This window comes from Oncorhynchus nerka, linkage group LG5 (genome assembly GCF_034236695.1).
Source record: "Oncorhynchus nerka isolate Pitt River linkage group LG5, Oner_Uvic_2.0, whole genome shotgun sequence".
Lineage (NCBI taxonomy): Eukaryota > Metazoa > Chordata > Actinopteri > Salmoniformes > Salmonidae > Oncorhynchus > Oncorhynchus nerka.
This window is the reverse complement of record NC_088400.1, coordinates 23,363,784-23,374,671: the sequence shown is the minus strand read 5'-3', so window position 1 is coordinate 23,374,671 and position 10,888 is coordinate 23,363,784. Positions and strand designations below refer to the sequence as shown.

Genomic DNA, 10,888 nt, shown 5'->3' with positions numbered 1-10,888 from the left:
TCAGGGTTGGAAAAACAATGGGCATCATTTTAGTAGCTAGTAACCTAAGATAACTGAACCTCTCATGACACTGTTTTCCTAGCGAGACAAAAAGAACATGTAAATATTAGTCAGGCTGATTACTGGGCTGATAACGTTTTCCAGGACTAAAGGAAAACCATTGCTCTGAGTGTTGTGATATGGCTCCTTCTCTGAGTGTTGTGATATGGCTCCTGCTCTGAGTTTTGTGATATGGCTCCTGCTCTGAGTGTTGTGATATGGCTCCTGCTCTGAGTGTTGTGATATGGCCCCTGCTCTGAGTGTTGTGATATGGCCCCTGCTCTGAGTGTTGTGATATGGCTCCTGCTCTGAGTGTTGTGATATGGCACCTGCTCTGAGTGTTGTGATATGGCTCCTGCTCTGAGTGTTGTGATATGGCTCCTGCTCTGAGTGTTGTGATATGGATCCTGCTCAGAGTGTTGTGATATGGCTCCTGCTCAGAGTGAAAGTTGTTGAAAGTGTCAAGTTCCTGTCTCAAAACACGCACAGGCACACACACACGCACACACACACACACACACATGCACGCACACACACACACACACACACACACACACACACACACACACACACACACACACACACACACACACACACACACACACACACACACACACCATACCCCACCAATTGACCAGAGAAACCCCATATGGCCAAACCTAGAGAGCACATTGCCCATGCATGAGTAGGTCTTTTGGAATGATGTTTCTCTACATGTGTTGCCATGGTGATGGATAACATTCACAGCTCGTCAGCTGCGTGTTGTTCTGACATAGACGCAGCAGGCTTACATGGTAACATGGTTGCAATCCAATGGTTCAGGGTGTATGAAGTACAACAATGGGCCATTTTGTCCCAGAGTGAGTTAGTGTCAGTTTGTTTGGCTCATTTCTACAAAGCGTCCATTCTCATAGCTTTAGGTTTATACCAATAGGAGATGCAGCAGCGTAGAGAATGGGCTCTGTCTGATGTGGATGAGGACGGTACTGGAAGATAGAGTTGCTTAGTGGAACAATAATCCTTCCTACATTACAGTATAGATGACTCAAGATTCGATTGCTTTCATCATCACTCTATCAAGAAAAAAAAGAAACAGAAAACAGCCTGGCTGCTCCACAATACAAGTCTCCACAGGACATCCTGGGGTTGCCTGTGACGGAGGAACGTTTCACTGTATATGGCAGCTCATCCGCCTATTCAAGTTCATTGAAAAAACACACCCACTACCGGCAGCTAGTTATAGAGAGGGGTGGATGCTAGTTATCCGAATAGCCATGATCCTTTGTAAAGCCATTTTAGAAGAGACAAACACAATTACTGCAGCCTACTCAGTTCTCTACAACACCCTTTCATCTGAAAATCCAGAAATAACCAATTGTGGGCATGAAAGCAGTTCAATTTATAGAACCACTGCAATGTGTTGTATTTAAATATAGCACAACGGAATTGTACAAGCTGTGTACAGTTGTGGCCAAAAGTTTTGAGAATGACACAAATATTAAGTTTCACAGTTTGCTGCCTCAGTTTGTATGATGGCAATTTGCATATACTCCAGAATGTTATGAAGAGTGATCAGATGAATTGCAATTAATTGCAAAGTCCCTCTTTGCCATACAAATGAACTGAATCCCCCAAAAAAGCATTTCCACTGCATTTCAGCCCCACCACAAAAGGACCAACTGACATCATGTCAGTGATTCTCTCGTTAACACAGTTGTGAGTGTTGATGAGGACAAGGCTGGAGATCACTCTGTCATGCTAATTGAGTTCGAATAACAGACTGGAAGCTTCAAAAGAAGGGTGATGCTTGGAATCATTGTTCTTCCTCTGTCATTCATGGTTACCTGCAAGGAAACACGTGCCGTCATCATTGCTTTGCACAAAAAGGGCATCACAGGCAAGGATATTGCTGTCAGTAAGATTGCACCTAAATCAACCATTTATTGGATCATCAAGAACTTCAAGGAGAGCGTGTCAATTGTTGTGAAGAAGGCTTCAGGTTGCCCAAGAAAGTCCAGCAAGCGCCAGGCCCGTCTCCTAAAGTTGATTCAGCTGCGGGATCGGGGCACCACCAGTACAGAGCTTGCTCAGGAATGGCAGCAGGTGAAGACTTTTGGAGGATGGCCTGGTGTCAAGAAGGGCAGCAAAGAAGCCACTTCTCCAGGAAAAACATCAGGGACAGACTGATATTCTGCAAAAGGTACAGGGATTGGACTGCTGAGAACTGGGGTAAAGTCATTTTCTCTGATGAATCCCCTTTCCGATTGTTTGGGGCTTCCAGAAAAAAGTTTGTCCGGAGAAGACAAGGTGAGCGCTACCATCAGTCCTGTGTCATGCCAACAGTAAAGCATCCTGAGACCATTCATGTGTGGGGTTGCTTCTCAGCCAAGGGAGTGGGCTCACTCACAATTTTGCCTAAGAATTGAAGCTATTAATAAAGAATGGTACCAACACATCCTCCGAGAGTAACTTCTCCCAACCATCCAGGAACAGTTTGGCGACAAACAATGCCTTTTCCAGCATGATGGAGCACCTTGCCATAAGGCAAAAGTGATAACTAAGTGGCTCGGGGAACAAAACATCAATATTTTGGGTCCATGGCCAGGAAACTCCCCAGACCTTAATCCCATTGAGAACTTGTGGTCAATCCTCAAGAGGCAGGTGGACAAACAAAAACCCACAAATTCTGACAAACTCCACGCATTGATTATGCAAGAATGGGCTGCCATCAGGCTATCTAAGGTCAGGGCGTGACACAACTTCATGTATTGTCAATAAAACCCTTTGACACTTATGAAATGCTTGTAATTATACTTCAGTATTCCATAGTAACATCTGACAAAAATATCTAATGACACTGAAGCAGAAAACTTTGTGGAAATGAATATTTGTCTCATTCTCTAAACTTTTGGCCACGACTGTATATTATCAAAATGTATGAGTCACAATATAAAACATGTATGTATGGGAATGTGTCCAGTATTTGAAGCATGAAACATTTCTGCTGCACTGCAGAAGTTATGGATATCAGTCTTAATGTGTTTATATGCCAATGATGTTCAAGCTGCCCTTTATCTTAGGATTCTTTGTCATCAGATTTTGAGACTAAATACATACTGTTTTAAAAATAGCACAGTATATAGATGTAGACTGAAACATACTGTACAGTGCTATTATACATGTATAGATAGTGTAGTATAAAATATATGATTTGGACTTTAAATGTCTTTTACACACAGATCTACAGCACATCACCTCAGATAGACGTATATGACAATTACAGTAAGGAGATTGCCAGTTGTTGTCAGTTTTAACAGTTTATATTCCCTCTGGCCCTGACTATATTATTGACTTCCTTGTTTATTTCAGTACATACTAGTCACATTTCACTACTCTAAAATGAAACAAGTAAGCACTTTTGTTGTGAACAATGTGTTAACACTATTTAAAGGATTGTTCTTATTAAATGGTTTATTTGGAGTTTTTCTTCATATAGCCATGACTAGAGCCCAGCCCATCTGTGGAATGTGCATGTTCCCACGTTTGTGTCACATTTCCCAGATGAAACACTTCACAACAAACATATTGCTTTTCAAGCTTCTGAATTTCCTTTACATCAGCAACCTACGGTATGTAATACAACTTGGATGTTATAGTCAGAAGTAACAATCTTTACTATGTTATTTCTCATACAGATACACATAAAGTACTGTAGACTGGTAAAGATTGCATAACGTAAGAAACCCTTTCAGCTCTACTCTGTGAAATGATGCCATACTATCCATTGTCAATATAAAATAAATACATACATCTATAGTTCATTATTGTAAACAATTAGACAGAAGGGAACATACAGCTACTGTAATGCACCTTGACTGAGTAGAATCTGTTTAAAAACTGCATACACGCTGTTAGAGTCATTGGCTTCAGTTCAGTACATTATACATCATTAATAAGCCTGCAGTCTGGAAGCAGTAGAGATGTGTCTTTAGTATGTCTTTGCTCACAGTGCTCCCTTCATGACCTCTCACACGCAGTCTACTTTCACTTGATTGTTGTTGTTTATTAAAGGGGATGGCTTGACTCTCTCCGCAGCGTCGTTGGAACTGTCAGGGAACAACAACGTCACAGTGCAAAGCGAGACAACTATCCGTTTGTACTCCCTCCGGAAGTTCTGGTTGAGCAGTCCATAGACGATGGCATTAAGGCAGCTGTTGAAGTAGGCCATGAAGTAGCTGAACACGAACAGCCACTCTGGAATCATGGGTATTACTGCGGCGGGGTTGACGGCCACTGCCAGTCCGATGAAGTTCAGCGGTGCCCAGCACACAGCAAACAGGACGAACACCACAAACATGGTGACAAAGTTCCTCACGTCATGCGGCGTGAGCCTCGGCCTGAACTCGGGCTTCACCCTCCGCCTCACCTGGATGACCAGGATCCAGATCCTCAGGTAGCAGTAGGTGACGATCATGATGGGCAGGATGAAGTGGAAGAAGACCACGGCGATGGTGTACGCTGAATTGGCCGACTGGACGAACGTACACGAATACACCCTGGGATCGTACTGCAGCGAGCCCACAAAGAAGTTGGGCACCAGGGCCACCACAGTCAACAGCCAGATGAGCAGGACATAACACAGGGAGTTCTTGTCACTGTACAGCTTGTGGTATTTAAGACTGTGACAGATGTAGCAGTAGCGGTTGATGGCGATGCCGGTGATGTTGAAGATGGAGCCGATGACGCTGAGTCCCATAAGGAAGCCGCTGACCTGACAGTGAATGAAGCCCAGGTTCCAGCCGTTGTTGAAGATGGAGGAGAGGACCAGAGGGTATGGGTAGAAGGCTACCACCAGGTCTGCTACAGCCAGGCTCACCACAAATACGTTGCCTGGAAAACAAAGGAACGCTCTGTTTATTTATTTTTTTTCAATCTGCCTAATATCCTTATCTGAAAGGATCAGCATCTTATACCCCTCGAAACCAGTACTGTTTTGATACATGTTGATTCCCAACGCTTTCATTTAGGATTTGAAGGGATTTGAAATGACATAAAAAACGAATCAATGGATCATATTCCCCAATCTATACTCCCCAATGGTAACAGGTTGACTGAAATGGAATGACCTTTACTGCTCTCTCTCTTTTAGAGGGGATTTAACCACACATGGTGCTGAATCTCTGGGAAAAGTTTATCTCCTGCTTGCCCCCCTCCACACACACACACACACACACACACACACACACACACACACACACGTCATTTGAGCTATTATGATCAAATAAATGTCTTAGGCTATGTCATAAATGGCACCATATTTCCTGTACCCTATTCTTTATTGGCCCTTGTCAAAAGTAGTGCACTATATAGGGAATAGGGCACCATTTTGGACACCACCATATTATGACCTGTCCACTGGTGACCTGGACTGGAACTTGTTTTGCTATGTCTAGCCTCATTAATGCTAATCCTGGGTAACAGTGTGCCTCTCTGTTAGCAATGGTTTGGAACCATGACGCACTGTGGGGAATACATTTATAAAAGGTCCCAAAATGTGAGGTATGCCCTAGGCCCCTTAAACTCAACTCTGGACCTCGAAGCCAATTCCACTGCCTTTTTTAATTGTTCCCTTCCAATCAGGAAGTGATTTAGACCTGGGACACCAGGTGGGTGCAATAATGATCAGGTAGAACAGAAAACCAGCAGGCTCCGGACCTAGTAGGGTAAGAGTTTAGTACCCCTGGCTAGTCTTGGCTCAGGCTATTGGCTCTGTTGCAGAATTACTCGCCTTAATATAGCTACTGTACTAGCTAGTCTTCATAGTGTTGAGAACTGTTATGACCAGTCTGTGGTGACCAGCCTGACCAGCCTGTGGTGACCAGCTTACAGGAATGTCTCTTCTTTGAACAACTCCACTTATTCATTGTGGTTTCAAAAACAACAATGTTAATTTGTTCAAGTAGGACTAACTACATCTCCGACCTACAACATATGATATAAGAATATGACATATTTTTGGAAATCGAACTCAAATGTCTGACAATGTCATAAGAATCTTCCCCACCACCGCCCCCCATAAAGGCCATAAATCAATAAATCATGCGCTATGGTTATATTCATAGAATGTGCAATGTAGGTCAAGTTGGAAAGGGTCCACCCTGATGGTCATTGTAAAGCAATGCATTTCCTTCTCCATCTACATTACCTTGCAGGCATCCTCCATAGGCACCACTGAGCTAGCTCATCATTTACAACTGGAAAAGTAAATGGGAAAAGGAGTTTGAAGTTTCCTCACCTGTCTGTTGTTTTTGCTTTTTTTTTTACTCCATCACTTGAAAGCCCTGATCTCTAAAATAAATGTAATATGTCAGGCTTGAAAATTCGTTCAGCCATTTTGGCACATTGACTCACAACCCAAAGCACACTCCACTGGTTTCTAGTGGTAAGAAATGTCATTTGATCACCTTTTGCCATCTAGTGGACGATCTGGGAATCAGTTGGGGGATATAATTACATCAATGGATAGGGAGAATAGGTACTTCAGCTTTCTCCTCATGTGTATATCATTCCTGTAAGATGACAAATGAAGGCATGGCATGTTGGACAGGCCTTGCACATTCACCCACCTACATCAACACCCACATCAACACGTGCATCAACCATCCCACATCAGACCTCCCACTTCAACCCCCCCATCAAACCCCACAGCAAGACCCCCACATCAACCCCCAAACAACCCCCAACATCAAACCCCCACATCAACACCAAAGCTCCACATATCAAGCCCCATATTAATTTCCCCAATCAACAGCCACATCAAACCCCAAATAAACCCCCACATCAACTCACATATCAACCCCAGACATCAACCCCCACATTGACATCAAAGCTCCACATATCAACCCCCACATCAACCACTAAACATCAACCCCCACATCAACCCCTCCACATCAACCCCAACATCAACCCCTATCAACCCATCTACATCAACGCCCACATCAACCCCCAAATCCCCGTCAAACATCCATCCCCCATGAACACCCCAACATCAGCCCCCACATCAATTCCCCAAATCAACCACCCCACATCCACCCCCACATCAACCTCTCCAAATCAACCCCACCACATCAACCCCCAAATAAACCCTCCCACATCAACCCTCTCCACATCAACCCCCAAATCAAGCCCCTCCACAACAATCCCCACATCACCCCCACATCAACCCTCTCCACATCAACCCCCACATCAAGCCCCTCCACAACAATCCCCACATCAACCTTCTCCACATCACCCCCACACCTCAACCCCCTTATCAACCCCCCACATCAACCCCCCACATCAACCTCCACACCAACCACCATATCAACCCCCCCACATCAACCCTGCTACATCTACCACTCCACATCAACTCCCCTACATCAACCACTCCATATCACCCCCCACATAAAACTCCCTCATCAAGCCCCCCACATCAACCCTGCTACATCTACCACTCCACATCAACTCCCCCACATCAACCACTTCATATCAAACCCCCAACATCAACCCCCACATTATCCTCCCACATCAACCCTGCTACATCTACCACTCCCCATCAGCCCCTCATCAACCGCCCCCCCACATCACCCCTGCTACATCTACCACTCCCCATCAACCCCCTACCTCAGCCCCCTCATCAACCCCCCCACCACATCAACCTCCACATTAACCAATACATCAACCCCCCACATCAGCCCTGCTACATCTACCACTCCACATCAACCCCCAAACCAACCCCTGCTACATCTACCACTCCACATCAACCCCCCCACATCAACTCCCCACATCAACCCTCCCAAATCACCCCCCACATCAACACTGCTACATCAACCACTCCATATCAAGCCCCCCACATAACCCCCTCATCAACCCCTCCACATAAACTCCCCCAACATCAAGCCCCACATCAACTCCCCCAACATCAAGCCCCACATCAACCCCCACATCAAGCCCCACATCAACTCCCCCCACATCAAGCCCCACATCAACCCCCCACATCAAGCCCCACATCAACTCCCCCAACATCAAGCCCCACATCAACCCCCACCACATCAAGCCCCACATCAGCTCCCCCAACATCAAGCCCCACATCAACTCCCCCAACATCAAGCCCCACATCAACCCCCACATCAACTCCCCACCTCACCCTCACACATCAACTCTGCTACATCAACCACTCCATATCAACACCCCCACATAAAACCCCCAACATCAACCCCCCACATCAATCCCCCCACCTCAGCCCCCTCATCAACCACCCATCAACCTTCCCAACATCAACCCCCGAACTGACCTTGGAAAGGTTGGAAAGGTTGCATCCTATGACAGGGCCACGTTGAAAGTCACTGAGCTCTTCAGTAAGGCCATTCTACTGCCAATGTTAGTCTATGGATATTGCATGGTTGTGTGCTCAATTTGTTTTTACACCTGTCAGCAACGGGTGTGGCTGAAATAGCCGAATCCACTCATTTGAAAGTGTGTCCACATACAAATATATATATACACACTCATCATTTGAACTACTGGTCACCTCTGTTTCATGCTCTACCATGATGAAGAAGACTAATACTCTCAAACATCAACAGGCCGAAAACAGATACCATGCTATAACTCTGCAGTTGCTTTGCTACAGATACAGTAAATAACAAAAGATTTCTACAACATGATAAAACAAGTGGCATGATACAGAATATGATGTCTTCGAACCTCCTATGGAGACAATCTAGATGTCTTTTCCCTAAAATTCATGAGGGATTGTTTTGTTTGGAAATAATCATTCAATATTTGATATCTTTATGATACATTACTTTGGAAAGAATCCTTAAATGTTTTACATCTTCATGATAAATTATATAACTTGGATTTAATGATCAGTTTTCCTCATTTGACAACCTCTTTTTGACGCTGCAGTGAAAGTGAGTGAAAGAGAGGCTTTAAGGGCTGGGTTCAATCTGTACCGCGGAAGTATGGCTTAAGATCTGCATTAAAATGTCATGGTAATTTCTGATGAAGTCGACATATGCAGTGGTTACTGTGATAGCAGAGTCTCCGCGAACGTGGGATCATTGCCTTTACATTTAAATCGAGCTTTAAGGGGATAAACAAACATAACAAAAATATACAGAAATAAAAACAACAAGAAATGAAGAAATGTTGGAAACAGTATTTATATACACAGTACAAAATCCAATGGCAAAATTGATGGAATTGCAAGAAATTAACACCCATAATAACAAAGCAAAAACAGTTTTTCATACATTTTTGCACAGTCATAAAAACAGTCATAAAAAAAGAAAACAGAAATGTTACATTTACATAAGTATTCAGACCCTTTACTCAGTACTTTGTTGAAGCACCTTTGGCAGGGATTACAGCCTCAAGTCTTCTTGGGTATGACGCTACAAGCTTGACACACCTGCATTTGGTGGGTTTCTCCCATTCTTCTCTGCAGATCCTCTAAGCTCTGCCAGGCTGGATGGGGCATGTCGCTGCACAGCTATTTTCAGGTCTCTCCAGAAATGTTCGATCGGGTTCAAGTCCAGGCTTTGGCCACTCAAAGACATTCAGAGACTTGTTCCAAAGCCGCTCCTGCATTGTCTTGGCTGTGTTTAAGTTTGTTGTCCTTATGGAAGGTGAACCTTCCAACACCCCAGTCTGAGGTCCTAAGAGCTCTGGAGCAGATTTTCATTAAAAAACAGTACTTTGCTCTGTTCATCTTTCCCTCGATCCTGACTAGTCTCCCAGTTCTGGCTGCTGAAACACATCCCCACAGCATGATGCTGACACCACCATGCTTCACCTTAGGGATGGTGCCAGGTTTCCTCCAGACCTACCACTTGGCATCCAGGCCAAAAAGTTAAATATTGGTTTCATCAGACCAGAGAATCTTTAGGTGCCTTTTGGCTAACTCCAAGCTGGCTGTCATGTTCCTTTTACTGAGGAGTGTCTTCTGTCTGGCCACTCTACCATAATGGCCTAATTGGTGGAGTGCTTCAGAGATGGTTGTCCTTCTGGAAGGTTCTCCTATCACCACAAAGTAACTCTGGAGCTTTGTCAGAGTGACCATCGGGTTCCTGGTCACCTCCCTGACCAAGGCCCTTCTCTCCCTGATTGATCAGTTTGGCCAGGCAGCCAGCTCTAGGAAGAGTCTTGGTGGTTCCAAACGTCCTCCATTTAAGAATGAAGAAGGCCACTGTGTTCTTGGGGTCCTTCAATGCTGCAGAAGTTTTTGGTACCCTTCCCCAGATCTGTGCCTCAACACAACCCTATCTCGGAGCTCTACCTTCAACCTCATGGTTTTTGCTCTGACCTGCACTGTGAACTGTGGGACCTTATATAGACAGGTGTGTGCCTTTCCAAATCATGTCCAATCAATTGAATTTACCACAGGTGGACTCCAAGTTGTAGAAACATCTCAAGGATGATCAATGGGAACAGGATGCACCTGAGCTCAATTTCGAGTGTCATAGCAAAGGCTCTGAATACTTATGGAAATGAGGTATTTCTGTTTTTTATTTGGAATGAATTTGCAAAAAATGACTGTTATAAATGTTTAATGCTTTTCGACCTGTCTGCAAATTAATACAATTGGTTCAGAGTTCGTTTTGATATTTCAACATGCGTGTCCTGATCACATCTGGTGTGGGTGGACAATATCAACATGCGTGTCCTGATCACATCTGGTGTGGGTGGACAAAATCAACATGCGTGTCCTGATCACATCTGGTGTGGGTGGACAAAATCAACATGCGTGTCCTGATCACATCTGGTGTGGGTGGACAAAATCAACATGCGTGTACTGATCACATCT

General features: G+C 44.5%; 1 protein-coding gene across 1 annotated transcript in view; it reads right to left on the bottom strand.

Moving 5' to 3' along the window:
- Positions 1–3,525: 3,525 nt before the first annotated feature.
- LOC115129135 (melatonin receptor type 1A-A-like) overlaps positions 3,526–10,888 on the bottom strand; it is a 31,086-nt gene continuing 23,723 nt past the window's right edge. The window contains exon 2 of the mRNA XM_065018468.1: positions 3,526–4,929. Within this exon, the coding sequence (XP_064874540.1) occupies positions 4,067–4,929 (863 nt within the window). The 3' untranslated portion in view covers positions 3,526–4,066. The remainder of the gene's footprint in view (positions 4,930–10,888) is intronic.